Raw genomic sequence first — 26,323 nt, forward strand, 5'->3', positions numbered from 1 at the left:
TTGATAGGGTGGAAGGTGAGCACCAGGGACGTTTTGTCCTTGTTACGGTTGGAGGGGTAGGGTCTGAGGGTGGAGGTGGGGGATGTGGACTAGATGCGTTGGAGGGCATCTTTAACCATGTGGGAAGGGAAATTGCGGTCTCTAAAGAAGGAGGCCATCTGATGTGTTCTGTGGTGGAACTGTTCCTCCTGGGAGCAGATACGGTGGAGGTGGAGGAATTGGGAATACTGTTTGGGGTGGGACTGGTGTTTGTTGAATGGCAGTTGGGACTGGAAGATGGAATCAGCTGGAGTTCCTGATCTCCATCTAGTGGCCTTTGTAGTCAGTGCAATGTGTGGTTCCTGAGCTGGGGGTAACAATAGTGTCAGAGAACGATGGCCCACCCAGTCAAATAGTCTGGAAACATTGTCAACTGGGAAGAAATAAGCACTGGACAGGGAGTGGGCTCTGTCTGACGCGCGTGGAGCTATGGCAATCGAGATAAATGGAGGAAGCAATGAAAAGAAATCTTTCAAACTTCTTTTCCTTGTCATTGTTTCCTTCAATTATCCCTTAATGTCAAAATAAAATTTAAAATACATGGACATTATTTAAACGCAATGACTTTTAAAAATGAGAGTAAACAGTGGATAAAGAATCATTCTTAAAAGGTCATGTGTGCCTTTAAGAATGTAGTGTTTCTCTGTAACATCATTTCCTGTGAGCTCATTTCCTCTTTCTCTTTCTTAGCTGTTTGAATTGTTCTGGGATTTTTTTTAACCACTTGTTGGTGTGTACTGCATTGTGTCTGCCTATCTATCTGCAGCTCTGTCAAAATAACTTCTGCATGTTGGAAACTGCAAAGATTCCCCAGTCTTTAAGCTGTTATAATGCCCTTCCATCAGTCACATGGTTGATATCCTACACTTCCTTATGTCACAAAGGCTTGTAATACACTGTACTCATTGAGGTCATCCCACCTGGATCTGCTCTGAATACAGGTAAGTGTCAGGAACACCCAACAAGACTTCGGGAGGTAGGTGGGATTGAGGGTGAATGTGGCATCTTTGCTGGGTCTGCCATAGCTACCTGCAATTTGTCCTCCCTCCCAGATCCACCAGTGGTGCCATTGTTGCCCCCAGTCTGTCACCGTCGGAGACCCATTGTTGGAGACCCACTCCAGAGCTGGGAGTTTGGTCGCCAGACCTGCTGAAGGAGTGCCGCAGGGTCAGGGGTGCTGCTGTTCAAATGGGATGCGACATCGGGAGCTCTGGGCCGGAGCAGGAGGATATCCCATGGGACAGCTTCACATGAGTGTTGGGGGTAGGAGGAGGGAGTTGGGAGACCCGTGCTGTTTTCCCAGATGTCCTGGTCAATGTTGTGGTGTTGAAATAAGGGCGATTTGTTAGCTGGGCAGCATGTTGCTGTTTGTGGGAGCTTACTGTGTGCAAATTGATTGTTCCACTTCTACATACAGTGTCTACAATTCACTAGTTTGTCACTCGCTATAAAAGCACTGAGTCTGTGCTTTCTATCCATTAACACGGCTTTCTCTGTCCACCGATGCTGCTGGACCTGCTGGGTTTTTCCAGCTTTTTCTGATTTTGTTGTCAATGTTCCATGGAATTTTCTTACATGACTCGGTGCTCCCAAATGCAGATTTGTTTTACTCCTTCACCACTTGCTGTTTTCTCTCCTTTCGGTTTCTGTCACTTCAGTCCGAAATCAGGTGGTTTTGAGAGGCGGAATGACAGGGTACATGTGGAGAGATTGTTTCCCCTTGTGGGATAGTCCGGGATCAGAGGGCATCACCTCAGTGAGTGACGGCTGGACCATTTAAGACGGAGAGGAGGAGGGAAACTTGGCCGATGTGGACTGGTTGAGCCAAATGATCTGTTTCTGTGCTGTATGACTCTATCTGCCAGTTTCTGTTGTGATAAAAGTCCCTGGAGGAGCCACAGCTCGGCTGATTACTCTTTTGCCTCTGAGTCTGAATTTTGTGAATTATCGAGTCATATAGCGTGGAAACAGACCCTTCTGTCTGATCAGACCATGCTGGCTAAGTTTCCCAAACTAAACTAGTCCCACCCTGCCTGCACTTGGTCCATTTCCTTCCAAACGTTTCTTATTCATGTACTTAACCAAATGTCTTATAAACGTCATACCCACATCCACCACTTCCTTGGGAAGTTCATTCCGCACTAACCACTCTCTGTGTAAAAAAAGTTGTCCCACAGGTTCCTTTTAAAGCTTCCTCCTTTCACCTTAAAAAGTGTACCCCTCATCTTGAAATCACTCACCCAAGGGGAAAAGACACCTACCATTCACCTTCTCCATATCCCTCATGATTTTACAAGCCTCCATAAGGTCAGCTCTCAACCTCCCATGCTCCAGTGAAAAAACTCCAGGTCTATCCCTATAACTCAAACCTCCATGCCTGGCAACATCTCCTCCTTAATAATATCCTTCCTATAACAGGTCGACCAGAACTACACACAGCAGTCTGAGGCCTCACCAACATCCTGTACAACCTCAACATAATGTCCCAACAGCTATACTCAAAGGACTGAGCAATCAAGACAAGTGTGCTAAACACCTTAACCACTCTGTCCATATGTAATGCAAACATCAAAGAATTATGCACCTGAGTTTAAGTCCCCACTTACAAAACTGTTACAATACAGCGAAGGGAGACAGTGGTGCGGTAGAAATGTAATGGGGACATAATGCCTGAGGGCTAGTGCTCTGCAAAGAACTAGCACTCCCTGTTTGAATTCAGTTAATAAATCAGGGATTGAAATTTAGTCTCAATAACGATGACCATGAATCTTTTATCACTTTATGTAAAAATCTGTCTGCTTGTGAAAAGTGTATAAAGTCGCCATTTCCAGCCATTTTGGTACAAAGATACCTCGATTCAAACACTTTGGTATTAACTATTAAAATAAAGAACTGGGGATCGGTGATAAATGCTGGTCTTAACAGGAACGCCCATATCCCATGAGAGGTTTTCAAAAACAAAATGAGCAGGGGTGCAGCACTGTTTGAGGTGAAATGTGAAAGTGGGAGGCTGGCAAGTAGAAAACATGCGATGGCCACTATTCTAAAGACTGTCCCAGGCAGTATTTATCTCTCAACAAATATTACGAACATCACTGTTGTTTGCGCGATCTTGCTGTGGACAATCTGGCTGCTAGTTTTCAGACATTACAGCAGTGACCATACGTCAGTGGCTGTGCAGTACTGTGGGAGGTGGCGGTGGTTGGGGGGGAAGAAGGTGTGTGTGTGTGTGTGTGTGTGTGTGTGTGTGAGACAAAAGCTCTGGGGCAAGGCGTGGATGTTGGTCACCTGTGACCTCACACACTCTGAAACTGGAGACCAACACTTTGGGAAGTAGAATGGGATGGGCCTGCGCACTGGCTCAGTGGAAAGATTCTCAACCAGTCGATGGGGAGCTGGATGTTTTTGGAGTGAAACCCAGCACAAATGTTTTCCCAATGTCTCCCTTTCCCTCATGTCACCTTTAGCTTGAGCTTTGGGATAGTGAGTGTGAGCAACGACCATGTGAGGGAGCCACGTAGTGAGTATTCAATTGTGCAGGCCTCTTCAGATGGGCCAAATCCACACTCAACCCACGCTCGACTCCTGAGAGAATTGAAGAGGAGTGACTGGATGGTTACTTGGAAGTCAGTAACCTTTACCTATTTCTTTTCTACTTCACAGAGGGTCCTTGTTGGTAACCTTGGCTAAGCTGAGCTAACAGCACACAAAGACCAGAGTCCAGAGCCAGTTCCTCCTGAACGGAGTGGCCCACTTGTGGTAGGCCTTGGGGAGCGTGCGTTTTATCTCGTATACAGTCTTGCTTTGTCACGTTGTATAAATAATCTGTGTTTTCACACAGCCCATAAAATACAACATACTTTTATATTGTTTCAGATAACATTAATGTATCAATCGTAGTTGTTCTTATCTGGAAGCCTGTACCATTGGACATTGAACCCACAGGGCCCATCTGATCCAGGGCTGTGAAGGCCTGACTCACACAGATGGGAATGCAGTTTCCAAGTTCCTTTTTGACCCTCCCCAGAAGGAAATCCAACGAAACGTGCAAATGGCACGTACTGGTCCAATTAGTCTTGTATCATTCGAAACTGAGTATTGGGACATTTCTTTACAACTTGGTGTTATATTTTGTTACCTGGTCTTTCCCTCCACATTGTGTTGAGAACGGCCAATCCACAAAGTAGGCAGCAAATGTTTTCCAATCGACCTGTTCAGACATGTTTCTGGAGCAGGTGAGACTTGATGCCTGGCCTCCTGTCTCAGAGGTAGAGACACTACCACTGTGCCACAAGAGCCCCCCCCCCCCCCGACGTGGGCGGCATTACAAGCCAATAAATTGGCCTCAGTGCCCGGGCATTGGGTAAACCATTGTGCTCCACCTAGTGAGCTCATGCTGGGCTTGAGCTAGATTATTGTGCTCAGTTCTGGGACCATACATTCGAAGGTATGTGGAGGCTTTGGTGAGGAGACTTTTATCAAAGCCCTGCCAGTAACATTGAACTTAGAGTCATAGAGATGTACAGCATGGAAACAGACCCTTTGGGTCCACGCTGACCAGATACCCTGAATTAATCCAGTCCCATTTGCCAGCATTTGGCCCATATCCCTCTAAACCTTTCCTAATCATATACCCATCCAGGAAACTGGAAACTGTATGACTGTGGAAGCAGAGAGCGATCAAGGGAGATGGTAAAGGAAGCAGTTCAGGAAACATCTACTGGACCAATACCTGGAATTGGGTAGACTGTCTTATGAGGAAAGGTTGGGCTGACTAGGTTTGTATCCACTGGAGCTGAGAAATATAAAAGATGACTTGATTGAAACATACTGGAGGTTGAGTTTTGACAGAGTTTTGTCAGAGTTATGAGAAGGATGTTTCGGGCAAATCTTCAGCTCTGGGTCACTGTTGATAAATAAAGACATCTTTTTTAGGACAGAAGGGGGTATTTTTCCCACAGTGCCATGAGCCTTTAGAACTCTCTTTTTTCCAAAAGGCATTGGAAGCAGAATCTTTAAATGTCTTTAAGGCGGGGTGAGATCAGTTCTTGATCAGCAAGGAAGTGAAAGCTCCTCAGAGACACGTAAGAATGTGGAGTCACCGGATCAGCCATGTTCCTACTGAATGGGGAACAGGCTTGAGTGACCTACTCTGAATCTGCATATTTTTAGATGTTGAAGTCTTTGATAGAGTAGATAAGGAGGAACCTTTTCCATTGGCAGGAGCTTTGGTAACTAAATGGGCACAGACGTGAGAAAATGGGTGAAAAAGCACTTACAGGAGATGAGAATTTGTTTCTTACACAGTTGTGACTGTGTGAAATTTAATGCTTGAATAAGTGGTGAAAGTACATTCTACCATTATTTAAAATGGAAATTGGATATCTGGTTGAACAGGGAAGAATTTTCAGCAGTAATGGGAAGACAAACTCATTGGATAGCATGACAACAAGCCAATCTGTACAGAAGGGGCTGAATGGCCTTTTTCACTCTTGTACAACCCAGTGAATGGTTGATGTGTCTGATTGCCAGCACAGGAATGGGCAGGCCCCAGCTCAGAGTGCCCTCCATACACACAGTCCGAGTTTGTAGAATGGGGCCTGTAGTTCATCCAGGAGCGGTGACCAGGATAAGAATCACAGTTGGATTGTCAGGGTGAGGAAAGAATGAGACCTTCAGTATTTCAATGAAAAGGCTCTGTGGAAACAACAACACTGACCCTGGTGCTGATGGTGTGGACCGACTTTCTCAGGACCATGAGGCACCTCGCACCTTGGAAATGGCACAGCTGGGTCACCTGGTGGTTTACCTGTTGGTCACCTGGTGGTTTACCTGTTGGTCTCCTGGTGGTCACCTGGTGGTTTACCTGTTGGTCACCTGGTGGTTTTCCAGGTGGTTTACCTGTTGGTCACCTGGTGGTTTTCTGGGTGGTTTACCTGTTGATCACCTGGTGGTTTACCTGTTGGTCTCCTGGTGGTTTACCTGTTGGTCACCTAGTGGTTTTCTGGTGGTTTTCCAGGTGGTTTACCTGTTGGTCACCTGGTGGTTTTCTGGGTAGTCTACCTGTTGGTCACCTGGTGGTTTACCTGTTAGTCACCTGGTGGTTTTCAGAGTGGTTTACCTGTTGGTCACCTGGCGGTTTTCCTGGTAGTTTACCTGTTGGTCACCTGGTGGTTTACATGTTAGTCACCTGGTGGTTTTCCTGGTGGTCACCTGGTGGTTTTCCTGTTAGTCACCTGGTGGTTTTCAGAGTGGTTTACCTGTTGGTCACCTGGCGGTTTTCTTGGTAGTTTACCTGTTGGTCACCTGGTGGTTTACCTGTTAGTCACCTGGTGGTTTTCCTGGTGGTTTACCTGTTGGTCACCTGGTGGTTTTCCTGGTAGTTTACCTGATGGTCACCTGGTAGTTTTCTGGGTACTGGATCAATGGTGCTGGAAGAGCACAGCTGTTCAGGCAGCATCGAGGAGCTTCAGCAAAATCGACGTTTCGGGCAAAAGCCCTTCATCAGGAATAAAGGCAGAGAGCCTGAAGCGTGGAGAGATAAGCTGGTGGGGGTGGGGAGAAAGTTGCATAGGGTACAATGGGTGAGTGGGGGAGGAGATGAAGGTGATAGGTCAGGGAGGAGAGGGTGGAGTGGATAGGTGGAAAAGGAGCTAGGCAGGTCGGACAAGTCCGGGGACAAGTCAAGGGGACTGGAAGTTTGAAACTAGGATGAGGTGGGGGAAGGGGAAATGAGGAAGCTGTTGAAGTCCACATTGATGCCCTGGGGTTGAAGTGTTCCGAGGCGGAAGATGAGGCGTTCTTCCTCCAGGCGTCTGGTGGTGAGGGAGCGGCGGTGAAGGAGGCCCAGGACCTCCATGTCCTCGGCAGAGTGGGAGGGGGAGTTGAAATGTTGGGCCACGGGACGGTGTGGTTGGTTGGTGCGAATATCTCGGAGATGTTGGTGGCGGAAATGTCGGCGGAAATGTCGGCGGATGATTTGGTTTATGCGGAGGTTTGTAGGGTGGAAGGTGAGCACCAGGGGCGTTCTGTCCTTGGGTTTTCTGGGTAGTTTACCTGTTGGTCACCTGGTGGTTTTCCTGGTGGTCACCTGGTGGTTTTCCAGGTGGTTTACCTGTTGGTCACCTGGTGGTTTTCCGGATGGTTTCCCTGTTGGTCACCTGGTGGTTTGCTTGTCCCGATGGAACAGAGAACCAATACCGCTCTCTGCATCTCTCCTTTCGACACATTCTGAAACTATTTTGACATTGCAGATTGTATTGGGGGGGGGGGGGGGGTTAAATATGGGTGCAGTTGAACAAAGAAGGTTATTTGATCCATCGTACTGTCAAACATAAACCAACATTAGCCTCACTCTCCCGGTCAGGGATCATTGACTTAAATGTTATGACACTTCAGGTGCTCAGCCAAGTGCTGTTTTAAAGGCTGTCAGGTTTTCCAGCTCCACTACCCTTCCAGGCAATACTTTTCAGACCCTACCATCCTCTGGATTTAAAACGTTTTCCTCAAATTCCCTTTAAACCACTTGAAAATGATTCCCCCTCATTACTGAGCCATCAACTAAGGGGTTCATCTACTCTCTATCCCCCCTGTTCCATTGCCCCTCATAATCTTCTACATCTCTATCAGGTCTCCCCTCAACCTTCTCTGCTCCAGAGAAAGCACCTAAGAATTATCCCGATTTGGAGATGCCGGTGTTGGACTGGGGTGTACAAAGTTAAAAATCACACAACACCAGGTTATAGTCCTGAAGAAGGGCTCATGCCTGAAACGTTGATTCTCTTGCTCCTTGGATGCTGCCTGACCTGCTGCGCTTTTCCAGCAACACATTTTCAACACCAGGTTATAGTCCCAACAGGTTTAATTGGAATCACAGTAGCTTTCGGAGCGCTGCTCCTTCATCAAGTGGTTGTGGAGATCACCAGAATTTATAGCAAAAGTTTACAGTGTGATGTAACTGAAATTATACATTGAAAAACACTTTGATTGTTTAAGTCTCTTTCCTTCTCCCCCTGCTCTCTTCCCGCCCCCCCCCCCAACATTGTTTTTATGTCTCAGGAGGAGAGCGAGGGGGGTTGTGAGGCATGGTTTTTGAATCCATACCTATTGTGAAGGTTTCACACTGGGCTCCTGTTTGACTCTGGGCTTGGGCTGAAGTTGAGCTCAGTATTCTTCTGAAGGCAGGAGGTGGGAGCTGGCCTGTCGGGGGGGGTTATGACACCACCAGAACCACAAAACCCATCTTCCTGGACGATGACCTATTGCCCCGGTCGCTGCTGAGGAGTGACCACTTCACGATGGTACCACATAGCCCATTCTGGGTTGCCATCCCCAAACGATGAGGGGAGGAATTCAGAGAAGCAGGAGAATAGAGCTGTCCATCGGGGTACACTATTGTCAGTGCAGGCCACGTTTACATTTCTCATTGGCTGATGGAGCAGTGTGGTGTGGAGTGGCTCCATTGTAGGCAGTGATTTGTAGAATCATAGACTCCCCTGCAGTGCGGAAAGAGGCCATTCAGCTCATCAAGACCCTCTAAAAAGCAGCCCAGCCCAGCCCTTACCCTAACCCTGCATTTAGCATGGCCAATTCACCTAACCTGCACATCTTTGGACTGTGGGAGGAAACCGGAGCACCCGGAGGAAACCCACGCAGACACGGGGAAAATGTGCAAACTCCACACAGAGAGTCGCGCAAGGGTGGAATCGAACCCGGATCCCTGGCGCTGTGAGGCAGCAGTGCTAACCATTATTGGTCAGAGTATTGAGTCCAGGAGTTGGGAAGTCATTTTGAAGGACATTGGTTAGGCCACTGTTGGAATATTGTGTGCTAGAGAGCATAGGTTTAGGATGAGAGAGGAAAGATATAAAAGAGACCTAATGGGCAACTTTTTCACTCAGAGGGTGGTACGTGTATGGAATGGGCTGCCAGAGGAAGAGGTAGAGGCTGGTACAATTGCAACATTTAAGAGTCATTTGGATGGGTTTATGAATAGGAAGGGTTTGGAGGGATATGGGCTGGGTGCTGGCAGGTGGGACTAGATTGGATTGGGATATCTGGTCAGCATGGACGGGTTGGACCAAAGGGTCTGTTTCCATGCTGTACGTCTCTATGACTCTATGACACTGAGGTACTGGGATAAGGTTTCACAACACTATATAAGGTGCAGGTAGCCCTTCATTATGTTTGACCTGGTATAGTGGATGTTGAGGACTTATTTTGAGAGAGTTCTGTTCCTGTCCTCACTGGGTAACCACTACCGTGAGGGTCACTCGACAGCCCTCCACCTCTTATTGTACCTCCACCTGCTGCCTCACCTTTTACTCATGTCAGATACTGGCAGAGACCAGCAAACATGTGAGGCACTGAGCTTTCTCGTTTATGGTTATTCTGAATTAATTTACACAGAGTACACAGAGGTGATCTGGTAGACAAAAGCAAATCAGCAGACTTTGTTCCTGCTCCCCGCCCCCCTTGTGCATGCACGCTCTCTCTCTTTTTCACCTCATTATCTGTTCCTGTGTTCCAACATGTGACTGATTCCACTGGGGAACCTGATAACTGTCCTCATCAACCACAAAGAACAGCAAGAGCTTCCACCAGCCACTTTGTGATGACAGACTGTTGTTCTCTGAGAGTACCCACTGTCTTGGTCTGGTACCTGATCAGTAGAACCTATCAGTCCATCTTATTGTGGGCTCTACAGATCTTCAGTTTATCACAGCAACTGCTGTTTCGGTCATTCGCTCTGAATTGGCAGCACCATTTAGAAAGGGGTCACAGTCTGAGGGTTCGGGCTAGACCATTTCGGAGACATTTCTTCACCCAATGAGTGGAATTCATTACCACAGGAAGCAATTGAATATATTTAAGAAGCAGCTAGAGATAGCACTTGGGGTGAATGGGATCAAAGGTTATGGGGAGAGAGCAGGATTAGGTTATTGAGATGGACAATCAGCCGTGACCATGATGAATGGTGGAGCAGGCTCAAAGGGCCGAATGGCCCCCTCCTGCTCCTATCTTCTATTTTTTAAAGTTTCAGACCTTGCAGCGTTTTCTACATCCTGTGTGTGTCAGCCAGTGGGTTATGGTTATGCTGTTGTTCCCATGTCTGCAGGATGGTTAAATTGTTTTATTTTTGTTGTTAATGGGGCAAAATTGCAATTTCCACCCAGTTTGATCAATAAACACAAAAATGTTTTTATTATGAACAATCTTGATCTTTAACATGTGGTAACAGAGATTATTAACTACTCCTATACAAACATAAACTGTATCCCCTTTAAACCTATACATAGATGTGCCAAGGTCAGGCATACAGCTCTGAAAAGATGGGAAAAAATCGACGGATAACGAAATTTTCTGTAGCAAGAGTTCAAATCACAAGGACAAAACAAAGTGACTTTCTCACAGTCCTTTCAGTTTCCGTCAGTCAGATCACATTACTGTAGGCCACAGGATGAGGGAATGCCTTTACCTTGAGTGGTCGGTCAGTTAGACTCGGGTCTTTTGTTGGGTTAGCATTGTGTTGTCTCCTACTGTCTGCAAGAGTGAGGGAGTGGGAGAGCAAGAGCACTGCCTTGCAAGCGTCTCCACAACTGTAAGCATTTTTCTTTTCCAGAAGAGAAAGAGAGAGAGAGAGAGATAGATAGATAGATAGAGGGACTCTTTTCAAACTGTCTGCAGCAGAGCAGAGATGAAAAACATCTCCAAAAGCTGTTTCTGGGAAATCTGCAGCACAATGCTTCTCCAGCGGTTTGGCCAGAGAAGAAGTAACAAATCCATTGTGTCTCTCTTGAAACGACAGCTCTGCTTTTCAACAGGGTCCCCGACCTTTCGGTAAACCATAAATAAAGCAAGATACAGTTCCATGTTTGACCTTTAAACTCTAAAGGTTAGACGGTAAATTCTCTGCTGTATGGACATTGGCAAAAACTTCAATCCTTCCAATTTTCATCTGGAACAGGGGAGATTACATGTGGTTCTTGCTGTGTTCACACAAGATGGTGGATGGGACTTCACCCCCGTTTGAAATCCAGCACCTCTGACAGTGCAGTCCTCCTGCGGTACTGCAGTGAGAGTGTGTGTCTTAATTGGATCGAGAGTGGGACATGAACCCTCAATCTCCTGCCTCAGATCAGAATGCTGCTGGGTCAGTGGAGTTCTCAAGAAGATGGAGGCACATAGCTCTTACTGTGTGTGTTTGTGCTTTTGGCTTTTTGAGCTGGATGCTGGCTGAGTGACCATAATTGTACTTGCAAAAAGTTTGGAGAATTAAAACTAGTTACATTTTGAGTTGTGTTTTGACCCTCTCTCTCAAATGGTACAATCATGTCCAAGATAGCGCTATTGTTCAGATTCTCATTGTTTGTGCCCTGATTGTTAGTGGGCCATTTTAATCTGATGATACTCAGTTATTTCCTAGAGAAAAAAATCGGTTGCAAAAACAACATCCTTGACTCGAAAAAAAATGTTTAAACAGTTTGCTTTAACTGAGTAGTTTATTTATTCAAAGTATTTCATAGCAACGCACCCACTGATCTCAACAATCCACAGTCAGTGGAGTAACTGCAAATGGGGAGATTCTGAAGGGTCATTGCAAATCCGAATAAAATCCAGTGAATGTTCCCAGGAAACCTGTGCAGGTGTGCATTCCGAAATGGATTTGTGCCAATGTTCATGCAACGTTGCTATCTCAACACAAATAAACAGGCTAATGTTTAACCATGGCTTTGCCAGGCTTGCAATTGCGAGGTGTTCACAAACACTCGAATGAGTCATTGTGTTTCTCCTCCTCCACCTACCCGTCGCACTCTCTACCACCCAGGCCAGTCTGGAAAGGAGGAGGCAGATGAGGTCTACTCTCTCCTGCTGTCCAGCCAGCTGTTTCTAGTTGCCGGTTTCTTGCCCTTTGAGTGACTTGCTGCTTATTGGAAGCCCCCACACAGATACCAGTCAGTCAGGCCCCTGGTAACGGCAGCAGAGGTCATTGCTGTAATTCTCCCGTTTCAAAATCAATTTCAGTTGAAGAGAACTCCCACAACCATGTCCTGTCACACTCCCTCCCTCGCGCGAGCTCTCCCTCCCTCTCTCACACGCCCTCGCACCCCATCACGCATACCCTCCCTCCCTGTCGCGTGCACCCTCCCTCCCTGTCGCGTGCACCCTCCCTCCCTGTCGCGTGCACCCTCCCTCCCTGTCGCGTGCACCCTCCTTCCCTGTTGTGTGGACCCTCCCTCTCTGTCGCACATACCCTCCCTCCTTGTCATGCGTGCCCTCCCTCCCCCTCGCGCACGCTCGCTCTCTCTCATTCTGTCTCATTTTACCTAATGAGTCAAGTTCCCCTTCCCACCGCCACCCCCAACCCCACCCTTAGTATCCCCTCCTCATTTGATTGGCCCTCCCTTTGCCCTGGAAGGGACCAGGCACTCGACCAACACAATGCCCTACATTGTCGGTGGCTCCACCATTGGTTATGGGGTCAGATTATGGTTTTGTGGGGGGGGAAATGGGATGTGTTCAAAGCCACCTCCCCACACAGCCCTGAGAGGACACCAAGGCAATGGGCCGAAGGGCCACCTGCAGTGCGCTGGGAGGGTGAGAGAGAGCTCTCCGATTCAGCTCCACGTGCGCAGTTTGGGTTTTCCAGCCTTGCTCCTGATCTGGATGGCCCCAGGTCAAAGCCTGTACCTGGCCACTTATTGGCACGGGCTGGGGTGGGGGGGGTCAGACTGTCCAGCAGCAAGGCAGGCGTTTGTGCTGGTCAGAGGCTGAGTGCGAGAGGTATACAGCATTCACACAGGCCCTTCGGCCCAACCTGTCCATGCCGACTGGTATGCTGGCAGATGGCGGTCCTCAATATTGCTCAGCAATGGGCGGGGTGGGGCTTCTCTGTATATCCCCAGCAAGGGTCCATCCCAATGTCGATCCTGGAGCACTTCCCAGTCTTTGGGATTTATGATTCCCGCCTCCCTGCCCCTTTAGCTAATGCCTGGGAGTGAAGTGCAGGGGAAGGTGAGAGTTGCTGTACCTATTCCTTCTCCCCCCCCTCCCCCACCCCCACCCCCCACCCCGTGACACTCCAAGCCCTTCTCGGAGAGACTGTGCCCTGAGGCTGAGGTTCTGGAATGGCCTGCCCTGAATCCCCTTGGCATTGAAGCTGCCCCGTGTCAATGCTCATTCTGCGGTGGGTGCTCAGTCTGTTCTTGTCTTTGTTTACTGCTGCTCACTCAGACGGGCACATCCTGGGTACGTTAGCAGCAGGAGACGACTGCCATCCGGATATTCAACCGTGGAGGGCGTCGTAGCACAGCCCAATTCTCGTTTGCTGCCAACGCATACATTTTCACCAAAGCTGTGTGTGCATCTTGGCACCTGAATCCGTGACGAATTTTAATCCAAAACCTGCAGCCCACCCACTGCCAGATCCAGCCTGGCGTGGGGTGGGGGAAGAGGGTAGACCTGCTGTTTGTCAGCTTCAAGTTCAAATCAGCTATGTCCATGAGCTGACCTGAAACCCCCCTGACACCAACCACACAGCCTGTACTCTGTAAGCAATGCACAAGATTAAGTTGTGTGTTTTTTTTGTATGAATTGGTAATTTATCGATTTGAGTGATCTAATTGTCACAGTTACTCGCCTTTCATAAACAAGGGAAAGTACCCAATGAAATACTGTGAAGTTTTCCACTTACTCAGTGCTGGCAGAGAGGAACGTGGGAGAATAAAGGGCAGAAAATACAGCTGGCCTGACCCTTTACCGGAAAATGTAGGTCATGAGTAAATTTGTACGCCCACTGAACAACAACATAATCATCTGGAGTCCGACAGGATTCATCTTCAAAAGTAAATGTCTGTAGGATTTCAAGCCCCTTGGAGCATTTGTGAAACAGAAACAGAAACGTATATGCATTTATATAGCGCCTTTCCCAATCTCAGGGCATCCAATGGAGTTTTACAACCAATGAAGTACTTTTATAAGATGTAGTCTCCGTCGTGTTGTAGAAAATGGTGTGGCATTCAGCACAGCAAGCTGCCTCGTGCAGCAAAGATCTCAATAATCCTCCCTGATCACCTTCGAAATTGGGCAAAGAGCTGATCTTACTGCCTACCCCACCCCCCTGCTGGGGCTGGGGCCTTTGTTTAAACGTCTTATCTGAAAGTTGGCACTTGCTGCACTGCCTGGAGTTTGTGCTCCAGTCTCTTTGGAGTGGGACTTGATTCTGTAGCTGTGTGGCCCAGAGGCAGGTGCACTACCCGCGGGCGCCTGCTTGGAAGGTTGCAGTGTTGTGGATCTTTATCTCTTCCCCCTGCCCCTCGTTTAGAACCTCAGACAGGTCACTGAGTTGTTGGCCGGTTTTGGGTGGGGAGGGGAGGGGGTTTAGTCTTTACATCAGCACGCACTGGCAGCCGAAACACCCCGTTGACGAGACTTTCAAGGTGGCCCTGGTGGCGGTTTCGAAAACCTCCCAGACGCCTTCCTTGGTCTTGGCCGAGCATTCCAGGTAATCGTACGCCCCAATCCTCTCGGCCATTGCCCGGCCCTCTTCCCACCTCACCGGCTCCTTCCTGCTCCGGGCCAACTCCTTCCGCACTCGCTGGTCACTCCGCAGGTCCCTCTTGTTACCCACCAGTATCACCGGCACACCGGGACAGAAGTGCCTGACCTCGGGCATCCACTTGTCTGGAATGTTCCTCAGTGAGTCGGGGCTGTCCACCGAGAAGCAGATGAGGATGACGTCAGTGTCAGGGTAGGAGAGGGGCCGCAGGCGGTCATAGTCCTCCTGGCCAGCGGTGTCCCACAGCGCCAGCTCCACCAGCCTCCCATCAACCATGATATCTGCCACGTAAGTATCAAAGATGGTGGGCACATAACCTTCGGGGAACTCGTCCTTGCTGAGGACAAACAGCAGGCTGGTCTTACCACAGCCACCATCGCCAACCACCACCAGCTTCCTCCTCATGGGAGTCATGACCTTTCACCGGGTTCACACCCTGAACCTGTGAAGCAGTGAAGACGGTGTCTCAGGCTGAGTTGCCTCTCAGGTAGAAGCCAGAGTCAGGAGGCCCCGGTCACAGAGCTCAGCCGGGGATCACTGACTCTCTGCCTGCGTCGCTGTGCTCACTCTGTGAAAGGCAAGGTAGAATTGTCTGGGTTTTATGGGCGGGTTAGAATCCTCACCCTGCCAATCGGGATCAGCTGGTCGTGGGAGAGAGCCAACACTCTAGATGTTATAAATAACAAAAGGTGAAATGATTGGCCGGTGAACAGTAAAAGGACTAATCCACTAAGCACAGCCCAGGCTGGAGTTTACCTTGGAGCACATGCACACTATCATCCTGAGGTGACTTCCACATTTTATGGCTTAAACTTTTTTAATGTAATTGCCATTCCTGTAAGATATTCTTCTCTGCTCAGTGGTTCCACAGTGGATTACAACATACAGGTTCTATGTGTCCACCCTTTTACTGCTCCCTGCAGTTTGAGCTGTGTATAGAGTACGGTGAAACTTTATTACAGCCAGAAACCTTTCATAACCAACGCCAGCATCAGCCAAATTCCTGTTTGTGGAGTCCATGTTCACAGTAATTTTCAGGGTGGTCTCTTTATACTTTGCCTCGCTGGGTTTATGGCAGTTATGTTCCCAGGGGTGCAGGATCTGCAGGCACCCACACCCACACACTCTCACACTCTCTCTCTCTCTCTCTCTCTCTCTCTCTCTCTCTCTCTCTCTCTCACACACACACACACACACACACACACACTCTCACTCACACACAACCATCCAACACCCAGTGATACTCACTCACACACTGATACAGATAGAGTCATAGAGAGCTGTACAGCATGGAAACAGGCCCTTCGGCCCAGCGCGGCCATGCTGACCCAGATATCCCAACCCAATCTAGTCCCACCTGCCAGCACCCGGCCCATATCCCTCCAAACCCTTCCTATCCATATACCCATCCAGGTGCCTCTTAAATGTTGTAATTGTACCAGCCCCCACCACATCCTCTGGCAGCTCATTCCATACACGTACCACCCTCTGGGTGAAAAAGTTGCCCCTTAGGTCTCTTTTATATCTTTCCCCTCTCACCCTAAACCTATGCCCCTCTAGTTCTGGACTCCCCAACACCAGGGAAAAGGCTTTGCCTATTTATCCTATCCATGCCCCTCATGATTTTATAAACCTCTATAAGGTCACCCCTCAGCCTCCGACGCTCCAGGGAAAACAGCCCCAGCCTGTTCATCATGTACACGGCAGGTACTCATGTGACTTGGCCAACATTGTCTATCTCAGACACTGCATGCAAGGATGCCCTGAGGCATGGTACATTGGCGAGACTGAGCAGACGCTATGGCAACAGATGAATGGACACCACAGAACAATACAGGGGTGTTCCCTTCCAATCGGAGAACACTTCAGCAGTCCGGGATGTTTGACCTCAGACCTTTGGGTGACTGTCCTCCAAGCATTCTTCAGGACAGGCAAAGTGGCTGAGCTGAGGCTGAAAGCTCAGTTCGGTACCCATGTGGATGTCCTCAACTGGGACCTTGGGTTCATGTCACACTACAGGTGACCCCACTGCACAATACATAGACTGAACACACACCTCCAGACACACACACACACAATCAGACATACACACACAAGATCATGCAATAACTCACACACTCAGACATAGACACACGTGCGCTCTCGTGCACACACATGGACACTCATACTCACAATCAGACATACACACACACACGGACACTCACACTCAGACACAGACATACATATGCACACACACACACTGACACCCAGATGCGCACACATGCACGTGCACACACACACAGACTCACACATTCACAACTAGAGACACACACAGCCTTACACGGACACGCATACTCTCAAACATGCAAACAGATATGCACTCACACCAGACACACACACTCACACCCAGACACACACACTCTCAGACACACATGGACATGCACACACACAGACACACACACCCAGACACACACAAATGGGCATGCACACTCTCAGATACACACAGACATTCACACTCTCAGACACATGCACACATGCACACCCACACCCCCCACACACACAGACAAACACACCCAGACATGCACGTACACACACACCCACTCGCGCGCAAACATACGCGGACACACAGACTCTAAACACACGCGGACACAGACTCTCTCTCTCACAGACACACACACACAGACACACACACACACTCAGACATGCACACGCACGCACACAAACACACGGACACTCTCAGACATGTACACACACACTCACACACACAGCCACACTCACATCCGTACCCACAGACACACACACACACCCCGAGACACATACTCATCCAGAAACACACGTACGCACACACCCAGACTCGCGTGTGCACATGCACACAGACAGACATATAGACACACACACATGACACGCGTGCACACCCAAAATCTCTCTCTCTCTCATTCTCACTCACTCACTCACTCACTCACTCACTCACACACACCCCTTCCTGACAGGGGTCTATCTAGCTCCACATTATGAGGAAGAGACAGGGATCGTGCTTTGTGGCCTTGTTGTAGGATGGTCAGCTGCCTTTGATAGTGAGGATGAGCCTGGAGTGCTGGGGGCTCATGGTTCTGAGGACAGCACCACGGCCCCGGGTACTGGCACCTTTCCCAGGAGACATTTAAAATCTGGTGAACGATGCCACAGCTGTGTTCTGAGGTGGTACGGGGGGTGTTATCGTCAGTGAGCTGGACAGTATGTTACATCTCCACCAATGTCCAGGTAGGAATACTCAGCAGACCACAGGCTCTGAGAAGGAAGCAGCAGAGTCAGCACATCAGGCTGCTGACATCTCATCCCAACATTATGCTGAAACATTTCACACTTTCCCTCACACTGCAGGGTCTATTGGATATTTCCAGCATTTAATGTTTTGCGTTTAGATATTTAGTATTTGTGGTAGTTTGTAATAATAAATAAAGGTTAATTATTTGTCGTTTGCCTCAGGGCTGTTTGCAGCTTGGAACTTGCTGTGTACAGGTTAACTTCCACCATTTAACAGTGACAAGTCCTTCCTTGGCGGGGAAGGGCTTTTCGACTGTCTGAGGTTGTGGAAGGTGCAATAGGAATGCAAGACTATCCTTTCCTTCCCAGAGGACTCATTCCTTCAAGAGGCAGTGGAATTATGTGCAAGCTGCCATGAGTGATTGAATAATCCAGCGATCTTGGGAAAATGGTCTTTAATCTCCATGTGTTTATAAAACCAGTCCTGAACTCAGTGAGGAGGAGGAGGATGATGCAGAGCTCCATCCATACAGGTGGGGCTAATTCAGTTTGGGATTATGTTTGGCACAGACTGATTGGATCGAAGGGTCTGTTTCTGTGCTGTATGACTCTATGACAAATAGCTCCTTAGTTTTCTGTTCCAATATCTCCTCATGTGGCTCAGTGTCAAACGTCTACAATTTCCAATCTTGGTGAAGTGACATGTGGATGTTAATGGTGCTGGATGAATGTAAGATGTTGTGCTGCTGAGTGTAACTGGCTCCCTGGTGCTAGATAAATGCAAAATATTGATTTGATGTATTATTGTCACATGTACCTAAGTGCAGTGAAAAGTTTTGTTTTGCGTGCAGTCCAGGTGGATCATACCATACAGAGTCCATAGGGTGATTAAACAGAGCGCGGAATTCAGAGTTACAGCTACAAAGAAGGTGCGCAAAATTCAAGATCAGCATTAGGTTTGAAATGAGAGAGGTCCATTCAGTAGTCTGTTATTGTACAGTGGAGTGTATAGAGTCATAGAGATGTACAACATGGAAACAGACCCTTCAGTCCAACCCGTCCATGCCGACCAGATATCCCAACCCAATCTAGTCCCACCTGCCAGCACCCGGCCCATATCCTTCCAAACCCTTCCTATTCATATACTCATCCAAATGCCTCTTAAATGTTCCAATTGTACCAGCCTCCACTTCCTCTGGCGGCACATTCCATACACGTACCACCCTCTGCGTGAACAAGTTGCCCCTGAGATCTCTTTTATATCTTTCCCCTCTCACCCTAAACCTATGCCCTCTAGCTCTCGACTCCCCCACACCAGGGAAAAGACTTTGTCTATTAATCTTATCCATGCCCCTCATGATTTTATAAACCTCTATAAGGTCACCCCTCAGCCTCTGACGCTCCAGGGAAAACAGTCCCAGCCTGTTCAGCCTCTCCCTATTGCTCAAATCATCCAACCCTGGCAACATCCTTGTAAATCTTTTCTGAACCCTTTCAAGTTTCACAATATTCTTCCATCCCTGGTGCTAGATGAATGCAGCTGTTGTTGTATGGTGCAGTGTACCTGGTTCCCCGGTGCTAGATGAATGTAAGCTATTGTTGTACTGTGGAGTGTATATCTGGTTCCCCGGTGCTAGATGAATGTAAGCTGTTGTTGTGTGGTGGAGTGTATATCTTGCTCCCCGGTGCTAGATGAATGTAGGCTGTTGTTGTACAGTGGAGTATATGCCTGGTTCCCCGGTGCTAGATGAATGTAAGCTGTTGTTGTATGGTGCAGTGTACCTGGTTGAAAATGTGTTGCTGGAAAAGCGCAGCAGGTCAGGCAGCATCCAGGGAACAGGAGAATCGACGTTTCGGGCATAAGCCCTTCTTCAGGAATCAGGCTTATGCCTGAAACGTCGATTCTCCTGTTCCCTGGATGCTGCCTGACCTGCTGCGCTATTCCAGCAACACATTTTCAGCTCTGATCTCCAGCATCTGCAGACCTCACTTTCTCCCGCAGTGTACCTGGTTCCCTGGTGCTAGATGAATGTAAGCTGTTGTTGTGTGGTGGAGGATATGCCTTGCTCCCCATTGCTAGATGAATGTAAGCTGTTGTTGTACAGTGGAGTGTATACCTGGTTCTCCCAGTGCTAGATGAATGTAGGCTATTGTACAGTGGAGTGTACCTGATTCCCCGGTGCTAGATGAATGTAGGCTATTGTACAGTGGAGTGTACCTGGTTCTCCCAGTGCTAGATGAATGTAGGCTATTGTACAGTGGAGTGTACCTGATTCCCCGGTGCTAGATGAATGTAGGCTATTGTACAGTGGAGTGTACCTGGTTCCCCGGTGCTAGATGAATGTAGCTGTTGTATGGTACAGTGTACCTGGTTCCCTGGTGCTAGATGAATGTAAGCTGTTGTTGTACAGTGGAGTGTATACAAGGTTCCCTGGTGCTAGATGAATGCAGGCTGCTGTCGTGTGGTGGAGTATGTGCCTGGTTCTCCTGGTGCTAGATGAATGTAGGCTGTTGTACAGTGGAGTGTACCTGGTTCCCCGGTGCTAGATGAATGTAAGCTGTTGCTGTACAGTGGAGGATATATCTTGCTCCCCAGTGCTAGATGAATGTAAGCTGTTGTTGTACAGTGGAGTGTATACCTGGTTCCCTGGTGCTAGATGAATGTAAGCTGTTGTTGTGTGGTGGAGTGTATATCTTGCTCCCTTGTGCTAGATGAATGTAGGCTGTTGTACAGTTGAATGCATACCTGGTTCCCCGGTGCTAGATGAATGTAGGCTGTGTTGTGTGGTGAAGTGTATACCTGGTTCCCCAGTGCTAGATGAATGTAGGCTGTTTTGTGGGGGAGTGTATACCTGGTTCTTCGGTGCTAGATGAATGTAGGTGGTTGTTGTGTAGGGGAGTGTATGCCTGGTTCCCCGGTGCTAGCTGAATGTAGGTGGTTGTTGTGTGGGGGAGTGTATACCTGGTTCCCCGGTGCTAGATGAACGTAGGTGGTTGTTGTGTGGGGGAGTGTATACCTGGTTCCCCAGTGCTAGATGAACGTAGGTGGTTGTTGTGTGGGGGAGTGTATACCTGGTTCCCCGGTGCTAGATGAATGTAGGTGGTTGTTGTGTGGGGGAGTGTATACCTGGTTCCCTGGTGCTAGATGAACATGGGTGGTTGTTGTGTGGGGGAGTGTATACCTGGTTCCCCGGTGCTAGATGAACGTAGGTGGTTGTTGTGTGGGGGAGTGTATACCTGGTTCCCCGGTGCTAGATGAACGTAGGTGGTTGTTGTGTGGGGGAGTGTATACCTGGTTCCCCGGTGCTAGATGAACGTAGGTGGTTGTTGTGTGGGGGAGTGTACTGAGCCCAGTGTCACTGACTGATTGATGGTGTTTTCCAGCTCAGGGAGGGGATAGCGAATCCTTGAGTCAGTGTAAGAAAGGGAAAGGAGCCATGGAACACCTTGATGGAGAACTTGGCAGCAGAGTAATTACAATCACAGACTTCTGCATTTAGCTGGCTGCCTGGTTGACCAGAGGGAATTAAAGTGGGTACGTACACAAACCCAGTGGAGCTTCACAGAGTAGTCTCCATTGTACATACTTCCTTCTCATCTGATTTCCCTTTTCATTGTTCAGCCACATTCCTGCCAAACCTCCTGTGCCCCCACCTCTTGGTTCTTTCCGAGGGGGTGGGGGGAGATTGCTTTCATGGGCAGCAGCAGAAACCACAAACTTCTCCCCCTCCCCTACAGCAGCTGATCAAAACAACACACCGTGTAATATGGGGGGGTGGGTGAGAGGGGTAAATACACTGAGAAGGACATGTCTGACCTGTGCCTGTCCTTTTGTCAGACCTACCCTCCCCTCCTTTCCCAAACCTTCCCTATCCCTAACCTCCTCTCCCCTTCCATCCCCCCTCAGCCCATCCCTCCTTCCATTCTCTCCACTTCTTTCTCATCCCTCCTTTCACACCCTTTCCTGTCCCCATTTTACAACCTCCCTCCCTCCTGTACTCTCCACTCTTCTTTCCCTCCCCCCACCCTCCTGTCAGTATGAATGACCAAAGAATCAAGGTATACAGGAATTCTTTTTACTCAATGAATGATTCAGATCTAGAATGCAGAAACTATTGTCGAGCATACTCAATAATAGTTTTCATAAGGTAAATGGAGGAGCCAGCTTGGAATTAAACCCTTCTTTTCCCAGAGTCATCACAAAAGTTAGACATTTTATCAAGTTTGCAAAGTTTCCTGACTTTCAGACCCAGGTTAATAGAAAACATGAACCATGTTTATGTACTGAACAAGAATTACTGTTTTTCAAGTAATTAGCTACAGGTAAGCCATCAGGATAAAACACTACATAATAACACTGAAACCCCCTTATCTATCTTTCTCTCTCCCTCCCCACCCCCCTCCCCCTCCCCCTCCCTCTCTCCCCTCCCCCCACTCCGATCACAGGGACGAAAGAATAATCTGACCAGGCACTTTGCTGCACTTGTGGCTGCTGATATTGTAGGGGACATCTTGAGTTTGTTGTCAAGCCAACTGCCCTCGTGTGTGAACCTAGCCCTTCCCTTGCTCCTCGCAATTAAAATTTAAAACGCTGCTAAGTTTTTGATCCGTCGATGATGTAGAGAGAGAACATGCTGTAAAAAAAACAACAAAGAGAGAACAGCTGTATCAGCATCTGAAAAGAGAGAAGGCAAGTTAACATTGGGGTGCTCAGTATTAATGTTGATGGGGAGGAAAAAGCTCCGCTCTCAATAATAACCGTCCCTCGCTTTTTTATTCAGCGATGGTAAAAATCACAAGATGTGGAAAGTGTGTGTTTGAAGCCTTGCCTAAACAAGGTTGTTCAGAATTTTTGCGAAAGTGGCTGAATTTCAGATCCTAAACCTGAATCCATAATTATAAACAAGTCTTTCATTCCAGGCCTTTTAATTGCTCGTGGACTCAGGCACCTCTGAACCTCTGTGATTTTCCTTTTGCTTTGTTTTCTGCTTCACATAATTGCTTTTCTTGCGGGTGGGAGTGAGGCGAGTGGGAATAGAGGAAGGATTTGGCGAGACAATAACAAATTTAAGGTGCAAGGCACCCCCTGGCAGAATGCGCACAGTGTTCAGAAAAACGATTCCCAGAAAAACCAGGGATTCCCCTTGAACCCTGTCTAATAACAAAGATATTTGTATTTCTGTGTTTGAGTCAGTGACTTCTATTGTGAGGTGTGCAATAGGTTTTTATTAGAACGTTCAGCTTATAATTTAAATCAAAACTCTGCTAAATGACAAAATTCTAAGTTTGACTTCCTGAAAAATGTAAACAAGGTCCCTCTCATCTTGTATTTTGGAAGACAGGAATGGTGGGGGTTTTGTGAATTGTATTTTGACTTAAAATCTTCCACATTAAACAATAACTTGTTCACTCAGGAGTGGTTATTTCTGTGAAACAAAGACTACTGACTTGTGAAAATATCTAAACGTACTTGTCGTTCCCGACAAACTGCCAATTAATAACTAATCTTTTTTTTATATTTAAAAAACACACGCACACACCCATTTGAGGAGAAGTAAGATTTCAGGGATGTTTAACCGGACTTTCACCCCATCTCACCCCATGACTTGAATCCCGGAGTGGGAGAAAGATTACTGTAATTCATAGACCAACACCCCTCCTCCCCCTCAGCATCTCTCCTCCCCCGGCCCCACCACCCCAATTTTCTCAATCACCCCCCCCCCACCTCATCCACAGACCCCTTCAGCAGCCCCCATCTCCTCCACCCCCCTTTCCCCCTCCACAATGCTCCTTCTCCTCCACAGCCCCACCATCCCTTTCTAGGTGTGTTGCTTTTGTGTCTTGTTGATTGGTATTTGAAGAAAGGAGAGTTAGATGGGGGAGTCACAGACAGAGCAGTGGTTTCGATGGGGCACCATTGCCACTGTTTTGTCCCCTGTAATTCTCAACGGGTAAGTCTGCCTGTGTGGCCGGGAAGGTGTGAGTGTTATAACTGGTGTTTTTGAGGCCTCTGCTCTGTAGCGGAAGAGTTAATGATCCAATTCCATTTCTTTGTTCTGAAGAAAGCTGGGCTAGGCAGCGGCACACGCAGGCCAGATATCACACTGCAGGCTGCTCCTGGCATTCCCAAGAGTTGGCAAGACACGAAAGCTGCTGGGTCACACTCCTAAGAAAAAGAAAAAAGCAATTACAAAATGATCTAAGATTGTCAGATAAAATTGAAACCCCTCATTTGGAATCGCTGGAGTAGGGAAAAGAGTATTGCGTCATCCAGAAACAAATATGGCACAGAAGGTCGCTGTTTGGCCCATCGTACCTGTGCTAGCAAAAGCTGTCCTGCCTAATCCCACTGTACAAGTTCTTGTGGCTTTATAGATTACTGACTTCAAATGCTTTTCCAAGTTTTATTTTAATGCAATAAGGGTTTCTACCTTCAGTACCCTTTGATTTATCATCACCCTCCAAACAAAAAAGGATTCTCAGCGGATTCCTGTCCAGTACTGCTAATTATTCAGTCAGTGCTGCCCAAAGATTACTCTGTCTGCTCAGGGAAAATACATCTTTCCTATCTACTCTACCTAGGCCCCTAATCCCACTAATGGTTGCTGGGCCTTTATCTGCTTGGGCCTCCCCAAACCCGCTCCACCTCTTTTCCTCCATTTAAGACACTGCTCAAAATCTATCTGTTTCCTTTCACAGTGTCTCCTTGTGTGGCACAGTGCCACGTTTTCTCTGATGATGCTCCTGCGAAGCTTCTTGGGACGTTTTGCTACATTGAAGGCGCGATATAAATTGGAAGTTGTTAAGAACATAGACGCAGGAGTACCCCTTTGAAGATACTCCACCACTCAGTAAGATCATTATTATTTTTACAACGAATACTCTCGACTCCCTTATCATTCAAAAAGCTATCCAACTCAATTGTGAATGAATTGGAAGACCCACCTTCCACTACCAACTGGGGAAGAGAATTCATAACGAGTGACCCTCATCTCTGACTTAAAGGTGACATCTCATTCTTAAACTGCACCCCTAGTTTTAGTCTCGTCCTCTGGGTCGCCACACCTGCCAGTCCCCTTCTAAACCCGATGCAAAGTTTTGAAACATTTACTTCCAAAATATTTGTTTCTGGACATAGACCAGACTTTGTGAGATGATTGTAACTGCAGTTGAGAACCATGGTTCGTGTATTAGATGTGTTCTCTATGGCAAGGCTAAGAGGGGCAGATAGGTCTTGTTCCATTGAGTCTCAAAACAAGGAAACTTTACTACAACAGTAAAGGGCATTGGTGAGACTGTACCTGGAGAAATGTACACAGTTTTGCTCTTTTTCCAGAGGGATATTCTTGCTTTGGAAGAAGCTCAGTGATAATTTGTGCAGTTTAGCTTTGGTTCCCTACAGTGTGGAAACAGGCCCTTTGGCCCAACAAGTCCATACTGACCCACTGAAGAGTAACTCACCCAGAGTCATTTCCCCCTGACTAATGCATTTGACACTATGGGCCATTTAGCCTGGCCAATTCACCAAGCCTGCACATCTCTTGGAGTGTGAGAGGAAACCCATGCAGACATGGGGAGAATGTGCAAACTCCACACAGATGGTCGCCTGAGGCAAGAATTGAACCTGGGTCCCTGGTAGTGAGGCAGCAGTGCTAACCACTGAGCCACCATGCTGCCCAATTGATTCCCTATTTGAAGGAGTTCTTTACTCAGAGAGTAACGGGGCGTGGAATGCCCTGCCTGCAACAGTTGTGGACTCACCAGCACTAAGGGCATTTAAATGTTCGTTGGATAAACATATGAATGATAATGGAATGGTGTAGGTTAGATGGGCTTTAGAGTGGTTTCACAGGTCAGCGCAATATTGTGGGCCGAAGGTCCTATACTGTGCTGAAATGTTCTATGATTGTTTTTTGAGGAAATGTTGGGCCATTGGGACCTCTTCTTGGTTTAGTAGAATGAGATGTAGCAAGGAGGTTGCTAAAGAAGGTAAATGGTTCTCCTGATATGGTCTACGCTACGTTGGTGAGACCCAATGTAAACTCAGGGCACGTTTTGCTGCATATCTCAGCCAGGCCCATAGGGGCCAACCTGACCTCCCAGTTTCCCCCCCCACCCCCCCCCCATTTTAATTCCCCTTCCCATTCCCATTCCAACATGACCATCCTCGGCTTCCTCCATTGCCACAGCATATTAGACCGCAAATTGGAGGAACAACACCTCATCTTCCGCCTGGGCAATCTCCAGCCCAGAGGACTCAACACTGAGTTCTCCAATTTTAAATAACCCTCCCTTCCTATCCCTGACTCCGTTTCCAGCCCCTCCCCCTCCCTTCCATTCCGCCGTCATTTCCGCTACCTCCAAACCGAGGAAGTTGAACAGTTCATCCACTTCACCAACACCTTCCACCCCGACCTCAAATTCACCTGGACAGTCTCAGATTCCTCCCTCCCCTTCCTCGACCTTTCTATTTCTATCTCAGGC

The 26,323-nt window shown here is 47.9% G+C and overlaps 1 protein-coding gene and 1 long non-coding RNA gene across 2 annotated transcripts in view; one reads left to right on the top strand and one right to left on the bottom strand.

The window, feature by feature from the left end:
• The first annotated feature begins 694 nt into the window (after positions 1-694).
• The window catches only part of LOC122563499, a 28,297-nt gene continuing 2,668 nt past the window's right edge, over positions 695-26,323 (top strand). The window contains exons 1-3 of the long non-coding RNA XR_006315620.1: positions 695-980; positions 3,703-3,798; positions 24,539-24,690. This is a non-coding gene — a long non-coding RNA (uncharacterized LOC122563499). The remainder of the gene's footprint in view (positions 981-3,702; positions 3,799-24,538; positions 24,691-26,323) is intronic.
• On the bottom strand, positions 11,522-15,182 carry LOC122563498 (rho-related GTP-binding protein RhoB-like). The gene has a single exon (XM_043717295.1). The coding sequence runs from the start codon at positions 15,008-15,010 to the stop codon at positions 14,426-14,428; it is 585 nt and encodes a 194-aa protein (XP_043573230.1). The 5' UTR covers positions 15,011-15,182; the 3' UTR covers positions 11,522-14,425.

This window comes from Chiloscyllium plagiosum, chromosome 27 (genome assembly GCF_004010195.1).
Source record: "Chiloscyllium plagiosum isolate BGI_BamShark_2017 chromosome 27, ASM401019v2, whole genome shotgun sequence".
NCBI lineage: Eukaryota > Metazoa > Chordata > Chondrichthyes > Orectolobiformes > Hemiscylliidae > Chiloscyllium > Chiloscyllium plagiosum.